The following is a 15,432-nucleotide window of genomic DNA, read 5'->3' on the forward strand; positions in this document are numbered from 1 at the left end:
GGACTACAAGACAGAAAATGATACTGGTGAGGAGCAGGCTTCTTGGATCAAGTAGACACAGGAGACTCTCTGGGCAGCTCCTGTCTAAAGGGGAGATGTGAAGGCCGAGAGGGGCAGAAGCTGGCTGAATGGACAGGGAAACACCGGGTGGAGAGGAGTGTGCTATCTCATTTCCTATTTTATTTTGTTTTGTTTTTCGGATCAAATGCCTCACCAGACACATCTCTCCCTATAAGTTCCTCCTCCCAGGGCCTAAAACTGGTAACAGTTTTGTTTCTTTCCTCATGTTTTTGCTCTATCTCTTGTAGTAAATTTATATTCCTCTGCATCCTCCTTGATTTATCCTAATTAGCATTTGCCCTTTCCCTTAAGGGATCCAGGCTGATATAAACTATTCGAATGGCCTAACATGGAGAAAATGTAAATTAGTAGCTGCCATTTATAGAAATAAGAGTGTAGCTACACCCATTAGTTTACCCACATTTCAAGAGGTTCCCTTTACACTGTTTGAAAGTCATGGCTGCAATTATTTTGACTGCAGTTACTTTAAGGATGTTGTTGTGTGTGCCCTCAAGTTGATTCTAACACATAGCTTCCTACTTTGAGGACTGTTGTTGTTTTTAGGTGCCCTCAAGTTGGTTCCGACTCATAGTGAGCCCATGTACAACAGAACTAAACACTGCCTGGTCCTGTGCCATCCTCACAATCATTATGCTTCAGCCCATTGTTGCAGCCCTTATGTCAATCCATCTCATTTAGGGTCTTCCTCTTTTTCACTGACCTTTTATTTTACCAAGCATGATGCCCTTCTCCAGGGACTGGTCCCTCCTGATATCATGTCAGACGTTATGTGAGAAAAAGTCTCAATATCCTCGTTTCTAAGGAGCATTCTGGCTGTACTTCTTCCAAGACAGATTTGTTCATTCTTCTGGCAGTCTATGGTATATTCAATATTCTTTGCCAACACCATATTTCAAAGGCATCAATTCTTCTTAGGTCCTCCTTATTCATTGTCTAGTTTTCACATGCATATGCGGCAACTGAAAACGACATGGCTTGGGTCAGGCGCGCATTAGCCCTTAGTGAAATCTTTGCTTTTTAACACTTTAAAGAGGTCTTTTGCTGCAGATTTGCCTAATGCAGTGTGTCACTTGATCTATTGACTGCTGCTTCTATGGGTGTTGATTGTAGATCCAAAACCAAAACCAAACCCCGTGCCATCGAGGTGATTCCAACTCATAGTGACCCTATAGGACAGAGTAGAACTGCCCCATAGTTTCCAAGGAGCACCAGGCAGATTCGAACTGCCGACCCTGTGGTTCACAGCCATAGCACTTAGCCACTACGCCACCAGGGTTTCCTTGTAGATCCAAGTAGAATGAAATCCTTGACAACCTCAGTCTTTTCTCCATTTATCATGATGTTGCTCATTGGTCCAGTTGGTGAGGATTTTTGTTTTCTTGATGTTGAGGTGTGATCCAGACTGAAGGCTGTGGTCTTTGATCTTCATCAGTAAGTGCTTCAACTCGTCTTCACTTTCAGTAAGCAGGGTTGTGTCATCTGCATATCACAGATTGCGATGATTCTCCTCCAATCCTGATGCTGCGTTCTTCTTTATATAGTCCAGCATCTCAGATTATTTGCTCAGAATACCAGTTAAATAAATATGGTGAAAAGATTCAACCCTGAGGTACACACCTTTCTTAACTTTAAGCCACCCAGAACCTTCTTGTTCTGTTTGAACCACTGCTGCTTAGTCTAAGTACCTCGTGAGCACAATTAAGTGCTCTGAAATTCCCATTCTTAGCAATGTTATCCATAATTAGTTATAAGGGTCCCATTGCCCTGGAGTCATTCTGACTCATAGTGACCCTAAAGGACAGAGGAGAACTGCTCTGTAGAGTTTTCATGGAGCTACTTGGTGGATTCAAACTGCTGACCTTTTAGTTAACAGTCATAGCTTTTAAGCTCTGTGCCATTAGATTTCAGTTATGAGGATAAAAAAAAAAAAATGAGGATGGGGCCATTTATTTCCTCAGCATTTTATTCATAATGTTTTATGTGGTAGTTTTTTTACAGCACATAACAAGTTATGAATAATTATTACATTTGGTCACACAGTTTGTAGAACTTAACTTGTGTCAAACTTGGTTCCTCAAAGAACTTTTTCTTCTAGTATTTTTATCTTACAGGCATAAAAAGACGTTTTGGTAATTTTTTTTATTAATTAGTGAATTTTAACTTGTTTTGTTTTACATTCCTGTCTTACCTCCACATCTTTACTCAAAAACTATTTCTTAGTCTTCTAATTGCTTGCTCCATTTCTGCTATGTCACTTCTGATCTGTATTTGTACTCCTGCATAAAATATATCCTCCCTGATCTTACCCATATTTTTTATTAATTCTAGGTTTAATAAAAAATATCCATAAGATCAGGGAGGCATACGTGTGTAGCATAGTTTAAAGCATAGTTGTGAGTTTTGTGTCTCAAGCTCTTATTCTCTTCAGAAAACGTTGGCGGACTTCAATATTTGAAATATAGTTAGCCTCTAGTATATGTGGTATGCACAAAACAATCTGATTTCTTTTGTCCTGGTTACTCAACAGAAGTGATAGACTTTAGATTACTGTCCTAGTGCTATCAAACAAGTAGATATCCTGAATATACTGTAATTTGATTATGCATGTATTTCTTGATTTTCCCTAGAAGAATCCAACTTCCTACTTGTCAGAAAAATAGGATGCCAGAGAAGGAAGAAAACAGACAGTTTAGTATTCAGAAACAGATCCTATCTTTTTAAGAAAAATAATAATTCTAAAATTGTAAGTAGGGAAAAATTAATGTACCTAAAATGTTTAATTAGAATTTCTTTAATTCACATATAAAAGTCAGAAGGACATCCCTTGGTTTACCTTAGCTTTTTAAGCCTATGTTCTGAAAACAGACTCTTCAAAGTACTATCATTTCTCAAACAACTCTGAGCATTAAAACTCTTCAAAATGTGTCCTTGTTCTAGTTATAAATCTTTACTAAATGTGGCAATTCTGTCCCTCAGTGCTGCCCTCTCCAAATATGAGTGTGACCACTGTTTATGAACAGGCATGCTTCACCAAGCTGTTTATGTGGAGTTCAGTTAGAAACCAAATCCTCAGGTACTTGAATAGAAAGAACATTCAATCCGTTCTTATAAGACTCAGTCTGGGATGATAGTTAAATATAAAGGAATTCATAAACTAGTGAATGATGGCTCTGTCAGATATATAGCTTTTCTCCATGAAAACTCTGTGACAGCTGTAATACGGTGGAAGATGTTATTGCAATAACATATTGTTTGTATGGGTCTATTTATTAGAAAAAAAAAAAGAAATCCAAGAAATTTATAATCTGATTTGAAAAACAAGATACTAATAATCTTGTGTGTAATTATTTATGAAGTGCTACTTTGCCATATATTTTAGGCATAGATTTTCACAAGTAAAATCCCATTACTAATTCTGAGGGCTGTTCAAATTCTTGTGTTTTGAGATTTTATTTCAATACAGTTTCAAAAAATGGGACACCAGAAAAGCTTTGGGAAATGTTTCTTGTTTTAGAAGTGAATTGCAGTTTTAGAAGTGGGTTGTAGCAGGCTTGGTTTTTATAACAAGGCATAGTGTCTGGCTAATCAAATGCTTGTATACATCAAATCTCCACTTACTACTCTCTATTTGCATCCATTGGTGGGTATGGAGAAACTTATTTTTAAACTTTGGGAGGTGTAGATGATAGAAGGAGCCCTGGTGGCACAGTGGTTAAGTGCTCAGCTGCTAACTGAAAGGTCAGCGGTTCAAACCCTCAAACTGCTCCACAGGAGAAAGATGTGGCAGTCTGCTTCCATAAAGATTAAAGATTACAGCCTTGAAAACCCCTTGGTGCAGTTCTACTCTGTCTCGTGTGGTCACTATGAGTTGGAATCAACTCAAAGGCAACAGGTTTTTAGATGATAGGGGTTGAGGGAGATGATCATTCAGAATGGAGAGGAAGCATCTGCCCCCTTCTCAGCTCATAGTATGGAAATTGCACTTCAGTGGTAAACATCAAAGGTCAGCAATAAGGAAAACTGCCGAGCTGAGAAGCTGAGGACCCTGGGGACAGGCAGTGATGCCTTAAGAAAAGATGATAAACAATTGTTATTTTCCAAATTCAACAGGGTTCATTCACTCCAAAATTTGGGATATCTGGTATCATATGAGGACATTGCTCTTGGTACCGACCATGACAAATTTATAGGGAGAACTGATTTCAATCATGAAAATCCTTCAGTTATGTCTAAGGTAATGAATTTGAAACTAGAACAGGAGGTGAATGATAGCAGATGCTAAGAGATGACAGTGTCCGGGAAACTGCTTTGTGGGACTCTGTGTGACATTTAGAGATTGTCTGAGCAAGGTATATGGGGAAGTCATTCATCCCTTAATGCAGGAAATGCAAACTGGCCTCAGAGGACTCAGAGCTCTTCAGGCAGTTACCCTTCATCAGGCTTCATGGTGTCACAGCCATGCTTCTTTGTACGTATCTGTTTTCGTCTTCTCTTTGCCAGATATTTTTCTTTGCAAGGCTTTTAAATTGTGCTGGCATAAACTTTGTCTGTAGCTCTCAACATGTCCAGGTCCTGAAGTCACCTGTGAAATTTTCTTTGACTTTTAGTGAAAATTATTGAGTAAACCAGGTATCTATTTCAAGCTATACGATCTGTGCAGAGTATAGGTTCCTCCAGTACACAACTGCCACCTGATCCATGCCTACATTATGGACTGAAGCAGCATCTCTCAAGGAATAAAGTAAGCTAGACTGTTTTTATTCTTAACAATGTGAAAGGCTGGGTGACTGGATGATGTGTGGATGGACATAGATCCTACGGGTACAGGTGAGAGTAAGAGTAAACACAACGTGAATTTCTGTTGTTAATGTGATTTGTCTTGTATTCACAGGTGGTTCACAGGTGGGAAAGTCTAAAAACACTTGTAACACTATAACACATGGTTATTTCTAACAGTGTGGAGATACTAGTGCCACAGAAAAATTGATAATTTTTTATTTTATTGTGCATTAGATGAAAGTTTACAGTGTAAATTAGTTTCTCATTCAAAAATTTATACACAAATTGTTTTGTGACATTGGCTGCAATCCCTGCATTATGTCAGCACTCTACGCATTTCTCTCTCCACCATGAGTTCCCCGTGTCCATTTGTCCAGGTTTCCTGTAGCTTCCTGCCTTCCCACCTTTGCTTTTTGACAAGTGTTGCCCATTTGTTCTCATATACTTGCTCAAACTAGGAAGCACGTTCCTCACTTGTGTTATTGTTTGCTTTATAGGACTGTCTAATCTTTGGCTGGGAGGTTGACTTAGGGAGTGACTTCAGTTTGAAATTAGCAGCATGTCTGGGAGCCATAGACTCAGGGGTTCCTCCAGTCTCTGTTAGACCAGTAAGTCTGGTCTTTTTTTCTTTTTTGTGAATTTGAATTTTGTCCTACATTTTTCTCTCGCTGTGTCTGGGGCCCTTTATGGTGATTCCTATTACACCAGTTAGGGGGCCTTGGTGGCTTGGTCGTTAAGCGCAATGGCTGCTAACCAAAATGTCGGCAGTTCGATTCCACCAGCAGCTCCTTGGAAACCCTATGGGGTAGTTCTACTCAGAATGGACTTGATGGCAATGGGTTGGTTTGTTGGTTGGTCAGAGTAGTTGGTGGTGGTAGCTGGGTACCATCTAGTTCTTCTATGTTCAGGCTGGTGGAGACTGTGGTTCATGTAGTCCATTAGGCCTTTGGACTAATATTTTCCTCGTGTCTTTCATTTTCTTCATTCTTCTTTGCTCTGGACAAGATGGGACCAGTAGATATAGCTTAGATGGCCACTTGAAAGCTTTTGAGAGCCCAGATGCTACTCACTAAAGTAGATTGTAGAACATTTTCTTTATAAACTATGTGATGCCTATTGACCTAGATGTCCCCTGAGACAATGGTCCGCAACCCTCAGCCCCAGTAACTCGGCCCCTCAAGCTGTTAGGATGTGATAAGGAAGCTTCTATGGCTTTCCCTTGGTCATGTTGTGCTGAATTCCCCTATATTATGTGTTGTCACCAAAGTTACCACTTGTCTACTATCTAGTTAGTGATTTCTCCTCCCCAGCCCTCTCCTCCCTCGTGACTATCAAAGATAGTTTTTTTCTGTGTGTAAGTCTTTTCTTGTTTTTGCTTTTATAATAGTGGTCTCATTCAATATTTGTCCTTTTGTGATTGACTCACTTCACTCAGCATAATGCCCTCCAGATTCATCCATGTTGTGAGATGTTTCAAAGAGTCATCATTATTCTTTATCATTGATTAGTATTTCATTGTGTGTATTTACCATAATTTGTTTATCCACTCATCTGTTGAGAGACACTTAGGTTTTTTCCATGTTTTTGCTATTGTAAATAATGTTGCGATGAACATGGGTGTGCATACATCTATTTGTGTGATGGCTTTTATTTCTCCAGGATATATACCTAGGAGTGGGATTGCTGGATCATATGGTATTTCTAGATTTTTAAGGAGGCGCCATATTGTTTTCCATAGTGGTTGTACCATTTTACATTTCTATCAGCAGTGCATAAGTGTTCCAATCTCCCTGCAGCCTCTCCAACATTTGTTATTTTCTTTTTTTTTTTAGTGCCAGTAATGAGATGGTATCTTGTTGTAGTTTTGATTTGCATTTCTCTGGTGCCTAATGATTGCAGGCATTTCCTCATGTGTCTGTTAGCTGCCCGAATGTCTTCTTTGATGAAGTGTCTGGTCATATACTTTGCTCATTTTTTAATTGGATTATTTGTCTTTCTGTTGTGGAGGTGTTGAAGTTTTCTACAGATTTTAGAGATTAGACCCTTGTTGGATATGTCCTAACAAATTTTTTTTTTCCCCAGTCCTGTAGGTTCTCTTTTTATTCTTTCAAAATGTTTTGACAAGCATAAGTGTTTAATTTTTAGGAAATCCCAGTTATCTAGTTTATCTTCTGGCATTTGTGCATTGTTAATTATGGTTCGATTCTATTTATGCGATGTATTATGGCTCTAAGCCTTGTCCCTATTTTTTTCTTCCGTGATTTTTATCATTTTAGGTTTTATATTTAGGTCTTTGATCCATTTTGAGTTAGTTTTTGTATATGTTTTATGAGGCATGGATCCTATTTTTTTTTTTTTTTTACAGATGGATATCTAGTTTTGCCAGTTCCTTTTGTTAAAAAGAAAAAAAAAACTGTCTTTTCCCCATTTAATGGAGTTTGACCCTATGTCAATGACCAGCTGACCATACGTGGATTTATTTGGTTCATGGAGTATAATAATAATCTGTGGTCCTATAGGAAATATTTTAAGTGATCCACAGTGGGAAAATGATGCTACTTCAGGTGTAAAGAACTAACGATTTCTATTTATTAAGAATCTACTGCGTGCCTGGTAATATACAAACATTAGCTGTCACCCTCGAAGCAAGATGATAGTTTTGTCCTCTTTGCTGATGAGGAAATTGAAATTTATGGAAGTTGAAGACTTTACATAAAGTCACATATCTACTACCTTGAAAAACTGGATTATGAAATTAAATTTGCCTGGATTAAAAGCCCTTACTTCATCCAAAACAACAAGTTTTCTAGGTATAAGTCATTTCATGACCTCACGTTATAGCATAAGAACAACAATTAAAGTTGGACCTCTTGAGAAACTTTATAATGACCTAGAACGATGATGTATTCAAAAGAAAAAAGTAATTTGGAAAAAAAAAATGCTTATTCTACTAACCAAATCTGAAAAATTCACACAACACATGCCTAGAGACCACATTTTCCTTGTTGATTTAATTTCTTACTGAAATTTATTCTGAGAGTAAGTTTTAACTTTCTCATTTCTCATAGTTTGCATCTTCCTATACACATTCTGACAAATATTAGGGAAACTAATTTAGGCCTAGTACTGTGCGGGATTTTATTATACTAAGCAAGCATGAAAGTTGAGAGCCTCGTAAATATTAATCAGAGACTAATGAACAGTGAGACTTCTGGATATCAATCTGTACTAGAGGGAAATTTCGAATTAGAGACACTGCTGCCTACTCAATAAATCAGTGGTGAAAAATTGAAGGCGTTCTCAGGCGTCTGCTTATGTAGCTAGATCTCTAGTCCTAAAGGAGCGTACAGCATGGATGCCAAAATAGTTGTAATTTTATCACCACACCCAGAGTTGCTGCATTTTTAACTAGACCATTTTTTTTTAATTTTAATTACTTTTGAAAGGGGCTGGATTTTATCACAAAAAAACTTGAGTACTTTCTTTAGTATCAGAGTTAAAATAGTTCATGAGTAGTTAGAGACAGCTTGTCTCATTCTTCCTCATTAACATTCAATAACCATTGCCCAAGGGACCCGAAGGCTCAAGGTTGAGAGGAGAGCTGAAATGCCAAATGCTGATTGGCTTATTGCCTTTATTAAATGTTCCTGTTGCTGCTTTGCCTCTGAGCACATGTAAAATGTATAGCAGAAAAAAGGACAATATCTGCCATGGTAATTTACAATTTCAAAAGTATATTAGACACTAGTAGACATTTATATCTGCATTACCTATGTATCTTATTGATTCTGTACTAGTGAAAAAGCAGGCCTTTACAACCGATGGAGTCAATTAGTTATTAGGACAAGTCTGACAGGAATGCCTAAGATTTGTTTGATACTTTTGATGCTGACACACAGTAGCATAGGACACAATTGACAGCTTGTTTTTTTAATTCTTTAGTGTTCAGATAGTATTTAAAACTTGCAGTACCTTCCTGCTCCAGGCATTAATATTTTAACTGGGAATATTTAGAAGTGATTTCTAAGAATATGAATGCTTCTTCCTACCATTGTAATGAGGACTACATTTTTATCCTGAGTAGGTGTGATAGGTGCTTTGTTTTCTGGAAGGATACAAACACATGTGTTAGGACATAGGAAAAGGAAATAAGCTAGAAACTGTGGGTGTCATTTTTAAGATACACCAGAAATATTATTTCCAAAGTTATTATATTATGACATCTCAAGTAAATCTATGGAAAAAATTATAGTTACTAAATTAAGGACAAGTACAGCAGAACACACATGTTAATATATAGCCCACAGGTATGGTAAGTAAGCATTCATGAGTAACATTCTTTCAGTTTATTATCACTAAAAATTTCTAAGCTTATTAAAGACAGAGGAATGTATGTTCTCTACTGTATTCCCAGTGCCCTGCATTTAGTAGCTGTTCAACAAACATTTGTGAAAGATTTTTAAATGAAAGAATTTGTACTGTCTTCAATGATAACAAACAAGCTCTTAAAAATGTTTAAATATAGCTAAAATTCTAATGCAATTTCTCATATATATGTAAAGTGATAAATGGAAGCAGTGACAATTTTTATATACATATTATAAATCACCTATGCATTATGTTTGACAATATATGTCTTAAAGGAATTTTTATCTATTTATTTTAATAAAATATATGTGCTTATGCACTCCCTGCCTTCCACAATTACCAATTAAAACACAAGGCTAATTTTTTAGAACATTTATTTAATTCTATTTTCTTTAATATTAAAGACATGAGTTTATCTTTGTTTTTGAGTTTCACATACAATATATTTTCTGTTTTAAACAGATATTAACCTGAATGCAGCATATCTTTGAATTATGTACAGAAATGGTAATTTATTTGCATAAATAATTCTTTGTGTAGGAATTCCAAAAACAAAAACTAAACTGTTTTGCTGCAAGTAGATTCCAAGTCACAGCTACCCTACAGGACAGAGTAGAACTCCTCCATAAGGTTTCCAAAGAGCTGATGGTGAATTGAACTGCTGACCTTCTGGTTAGCAGCCTGAACTCTTAATCCCTGCACTGCCAGAAAAAACCAAACCAAACCCAGTGCCATCGAGTTGATTCCGACTCATAGTGACCCTGTAGGACAGAGTAGAACTGCCCCATAGAGTTTCCAAGGAGCACCTGATGGATTCAAATTGCTGACCCTTTGGTTAGCAGCCCTAGCACTTAACCACTACTCCACCAGGGTTTCCAGCTCCTAGAAACTAAAACTGACCTCAAATGGTAACATAATTGGCTATCTTTAAGGTTTTTGTTTGTTCCTTTTGCTTTATTGAAACAACAAAAAAAATAAGGTAATTTTATTTATTCTTTTATGAGCACAGTCAATGGAATCAGATATTTTTATGGAAATTTTAGAAATATTAGAAGGCTTTTTAATCACTAAATCTAAAAAGTCCTTCAAGTGCTATTAATCAACATCCAATTCTGACACAATTTCACTCAGAACTTCTGCTCTTGCTTTCTCTTATTTGACTTATTATTGCTAAGAAATCACTGATATTATGGGCCAAAGTTGTAAAATATATTTATACTTTCTCCAGGAGCTTTTAATTTGTGGCCAGCATTTAGAGACAATGCTTTGAAAAGCACTGAAGTAATTATAGAGACCTACAACAATGACAAACATTAAAAAAAAAAAAAAAGATAATATTTATTTTTAATTTGGCTTTAATAGAATAATACTATAAATGGTCATTCTTCATTACTCAATGTAAGATAATCAGTGCAATATAGCTATATGGTTAAAAATGATAATAATATGGCAAGGTTGAAAAATGTAACTTGTGCTTAAAATGTATAATTAAATAAAAGTTTAAATCATAAAAATAATTACTTAAGGTGATCTAAAAGGTAATAAAGAGAAACATAGTAGTTATATGTATTAAAAAAACTCTATCTATTAAGGTAGTGCTTTGATCAAATTAAAATGAGAACATTTGGATGATTATCTAAATAGCAATGCATGTCAGATTAATTTGATGGTCTTGAAACAATATAAAATGTAAATAAAGTGAGTGAAATAGATTCAAGCCTTTTATCCTTGCTGGGTTTAGTATCAGTTAACTAAGATTTTTCAGTCTCAGAAGATTTACAGATATACAAAATAATGTTTACTTTTTCCTCTTCTGTTTTAAAAGCAAAATTTGTTGTTCCAATTAACTAGATACATTGCTTTTAATTATTCTGCTTTCTACAGCATGAGCTATAATTGTTTGGAAGTAATGAAAGAATGACCTAGAGAAAGGAGGAGGGCAGTGCAATTTAGAGTTTAATTCTAACACGCTTGCGACACATATTGCTGCCCAGTCTGACAATGATTCCCTGGACTTTGAGGGCCCTTTCCACCTGTCTACATACATTTTCTGTAGTAAGCACTCTTTAGTTTCCTGTCTAACTTTGGTGTTCATCTTTGCAGGTTTGGATTTATTCTTCATAAAGATGAAGCTGCACTACAAAAAATTGATCTTGAAACCATGTCGTACATGAAGACAATTAACTTGAAGGACTATCAGTGCATTCCTCAGTCGCTGGCCTATACACACTTGGGAGGATACTACTTCATTGGCTGCAAACCTGACAGCACTGGAGCAATTCCGCCACAGCTGGTGGTGGATGGTGTCACTGACTCAGTCATTGGATTCAACAGCGATGTCACAGGCACTCCCTATGTCTCCCCAGATGGGCACTATCTTGTCAGCATTAATGACATGAAAGGTATTGTGAGAGTCCAGTACATCACCATCAGAGGAGAAATACAGGAGGCATTTGATATTCACACCAATCTGCACATATCCGATGTGGCATTTCAGCCATCCTTTACTGAAGCCAATCAGTACAACATCTATGGTAGTTCTAGCATGCAAACTGATGTGCTCTTTGTGGAGCTCGCCTCTGGAAAGGTTAAGATGATAAAGAGCCTTAAGGAACCACTCAAGGCAGAAGACTGGCTTTGGAACCGGAAGAACAGGCAAATCCAGGACAGTGGCTTGTTTGGTCAGTACCTGATGACACCTTCCAAGAACTCTCTCTTTATCCTAGATGGGCGACTCAATAAGCTAAACTGTGAGATCACTGAAGTTGAGAAAGGAAATACAATTATTTGGGTTGGAGATGCCTAGGGCCCTATTAGGTAATTACTGAAAAAGAGTTTTACAGTACATTGCACTTAATCCATTGTTTAAATTTGCAGCTTAACTTTTAAAGTTTATATACTAGTGAAACATAAGTTAGTTGGTTGGCCCAAATAAAATAGATTTTTCTTTTTTGAAAAAAAAAAAAATACCTTCCTAGTAATATGGATTGATTAGAAATATTTAGTATAATATTTAATGAGAAACTACATCAATAAAAGGAATCAAATCTATAATTATCTTAAAACCAACAAATAAGTAAACTGCAGGGAATTTCAGGTAACATAAAAACTACTTCATTTTGAGGGTAATGTGTCCATTTTTTTCTTTGTCCTTTTGGTATGTTTAAACTGGACATAAAAGATGTGGAACCTTAAAATTCTTAATTCAAAATATTATGTCCTCTCTACTGTTTATAATATTTTGTGCCTTGAAGGGAGTGTCACATGAGGAAAAAGAAGGCTAAAAGCCCAGGCCAAACACCCTCACAGCTACAAGCTGCTTGTCATTAAAAGAGGAGACATTGACATCTCTGGCATCAAATCCTGCCTTCAGTCATTTGTTTTACTCTCAGTGAAATGCTATCTGAAGGCCTAAGTTGGCCTGAGGTTGTGTAAAAGTGACAAACTCTCCTTGACAAGTGCTGTGTAATCTGCAGCATGCTACGGAATCTGAGGAGGAAGGGAGGAAAATACAGTAAAAACGTTTCCAGTGGTTCCTCTATTTAGTTTGCTTTCCTTGTCTGGAGTATGTAATATTTCTAATGCAGATTTGTCTGAGTGTCAGCTGCTTACAAAATGTTTGCTTTCTTATTAGCAGAATAGGTTCTTTCTTTTCTCATAACCCAGTGTGGCATCAGCGGGAAATTTCAGTTCTAAAAGGAAATGAAACAGTACTTGTATCTGCTTAGATGTATCACATATAGGGAAATTGACTCCAGGGAGAAAAAAAACTGGCAGGAGATATTGGTTAGTTAGGAGAATTAGTAATAGAAACAGGGAATGAGGGGATAGCCCCACAGCAGTGAGTAAAGATGTCTCTCTCCATTGCCTTTGCTATTTAAATATGACCTATCAAAGAACTTCATTCCTTGATAATTTTCTTAAGTGACTTCTTCCATTCCACTCCTATATAATCCTTAAATTATCTTCTCACTAACTGTGTGCTGTAGTTTGAGACCTAACCAATCCTCTTATTTGAGACACTACATAGAAGTAAAACTTACTGCTTTATTTTATGGGCAAAAAAAAAAAAACAGTATAAGTAGGTTACAACTGGAGAGTTGGTTGATTGCAATAAGCAGATAATTATCCAGGCTTAAAGTAATAACATACATGTTTTGAGAATCTTTTTACCTTTTTTTTTTGTCTGTATATTGCTAAAAAATGCTAATGGACTGTTGAAATGAGCTCCATGTACTGAAGGCAATCCACTAAGGTCTTTTTTAAATACAAATTTTATTCAAGTTTAAATTGTGTAAAACTACTTAGAAACCTAAAATTTTATAGCGTGTAATATCTTATGTGTATATAGCATCCTGAGCTATGTGATACAGTAGATTTCTTCTTACCTTGAGGGAACATTATGGGTGGTAAATTTAATAAACAACAAAAACCAGCTTATGTTTCTAGTTACCGAATCAGCTTTCCTTTTTAGCATTTTCTCCCTTGTGAACGTGAACCATTATAAAGTGTCTGTGACTTAATGATTTAATATACATCTGTCTCATCCATTCTTCTTTGGTAGCTTACACCATGTGGATGTTCTGTCTGTAGAAATTGCTTGACAAAAGAATAAACCTCTTAAACATTTTAACCTTTGAGAGTTCAGTTAATGTTTTAATGTGCATACCACATTAGTTTTCTTTTCTGCTAATGCTTCAAACTTAGTCTGGGGCTCTGCACTAATTTGGAAGTGATGGGACGGGGTAGAGTTTGAGGGCAAGTCAGAGAACATCAGTTGAGGAAAGAATTTGGTTTGTCTTTTTGTACTAAATTTAAGTTGGTATATCACGTCATTATTCAATGTTTAAAGCAAGAGTTTAAAGCAATTTTTAAAGGAACAGATAACAGAATGGAATGTAATAAAAATACTGAAGGCAAAGGTGCTTTTCTTTCCACATCCAGTCACTCTTTTTTTTAATTATTGTGAAAATATACACAAAAAAATTAGCCAGCTCTACAACTTCCACATGTATAATTCAGTGACATTGATTACAATTTTCACATTCTGCAATGATTATCTATCGCTATCCTTTTCCAAATGATCCCACCATCATTAACATAAACTCAATGCCTCCTAAGCAAAAATTCCCTCTTTCCCCATCATTCCCACCCCTGGTAACCCCTAATAATCTTATTTCATATAAGTGAGTGTCATGCATTGAATTGTGTCCCACAAAAAATATGTGTCAACTTGGTTAGGCCAGATTCCCAGTATTGTGTGGTTGTCTTCCATTTTGTGATTGTAATTTTATGTTAAGAGGATTAGGGTGGTATTGTAACACCTCCTTTACTCAGGCCACCTCCCTGATCCTGAGCTTCCCTGGGTTGGGGAAGCTTTTATCTCTGAAGAGTTATAAGGAAAGGGAAGCAAGCTGAGAGTTGAGGACCTCATACTACCAAGAAAGAAGCACCGGGAACAGAGCGCGTTTTAGACACAGAGTTCCTGTGCAGAGAAACTCCTAGTCCAGGGCAAAATTGATGAGAACGACCTTCCTCCAGAGCCAACAGAGAAAGAAAGCCTTCCCCTGGAGCTGACACCCGGAATTTAGCCTACTTTACTATGAGAAAATAAAATTCACTTTCTTAAAACCATCCACTTGTGGTATTTCTGTTATAACAGCACTAGATGATGTAAGACAGTGAGATCATACAGCAATCGTCTTTTTGCGACTAACCTATTTCACTCAGTGTGGTTTCAAGTTTCATCCAGTTCTGGCATGAATTAGGACTTCATTTCTCTTTATGGCTGCATTCTACTGTATGGATATAACACATTTTATTTATCTGTCCTGCCGTTGATGGATATTTCAGTTGATTCCATATTTTGGCTACTGTGAAAAGCACTGCAATGAACACCAGTGTACAGGTTTCTGTTTGTATTTCTTCTTTCATTTCTGGGAATAGACCTATAATTGCGATTGCTGGGACATGGTAGTTCTATGTTCAATTTTTTGAGGAAACACCAAACAGTTTTCCAGAGCAGCTATACCATTTTACATGCCCCCTAGCAATGGATGAAGGTTCCAGTTTCTCCACAAACTCACCAACACCTGTAGTTTTCTGTTTTGTTTTGCTTTGTTCTATTTCTTAGCATTGTCATTGTAATGGAGGGTGAAAACAAACAAAAAAAAAACCCTTGCCTTCAAGTCCGTTCCAACTCAT

The 15,432-nt window shown here is 36.6% G+C and overlaps 1 protein-coding gene across 3 annotated transcripts in view; it reads left to right on the top strand.

Moving 5' to 3' along the window:
* Positions 1 to 12,034, top strand: part of FSTL5 (follistatin like 5) — an 873,776-nt gene extending 861,742 nt beyond the window's left edge. For all 3 annotated transcript variants that reach the window (XM_049906161.1, XM_049906162.1, XM_049906163.1), the window contains one exon: positions 11,332 to 12,034. In XM_049906161.1, the coding sequence (XP_049762118.1) occupies positions 11,332 to 12,034 (703 nt within the window). The remainder of the gene's footprint in view (positions 1 to 11,331) is intronic.
* Positions 12,035 to 15,432: the final 3,398 nt, after the last annotated feature.

The sequence above is a fragment of the Elephas maximus genome, chromosome 13 (assembly GCF_024166365.1).
Source record: "Elephas maximus indicus isolate mEleMax1 chromosome 13, mEleMax1 primary haplotype, whole genome shotgun sequence".
Taxonomy (NCBI): Eukaryota; Metazoa; Chordata; class Mammalia; order Proboscidea; family Elephantidae; genus Elephas; species Elephas maximus.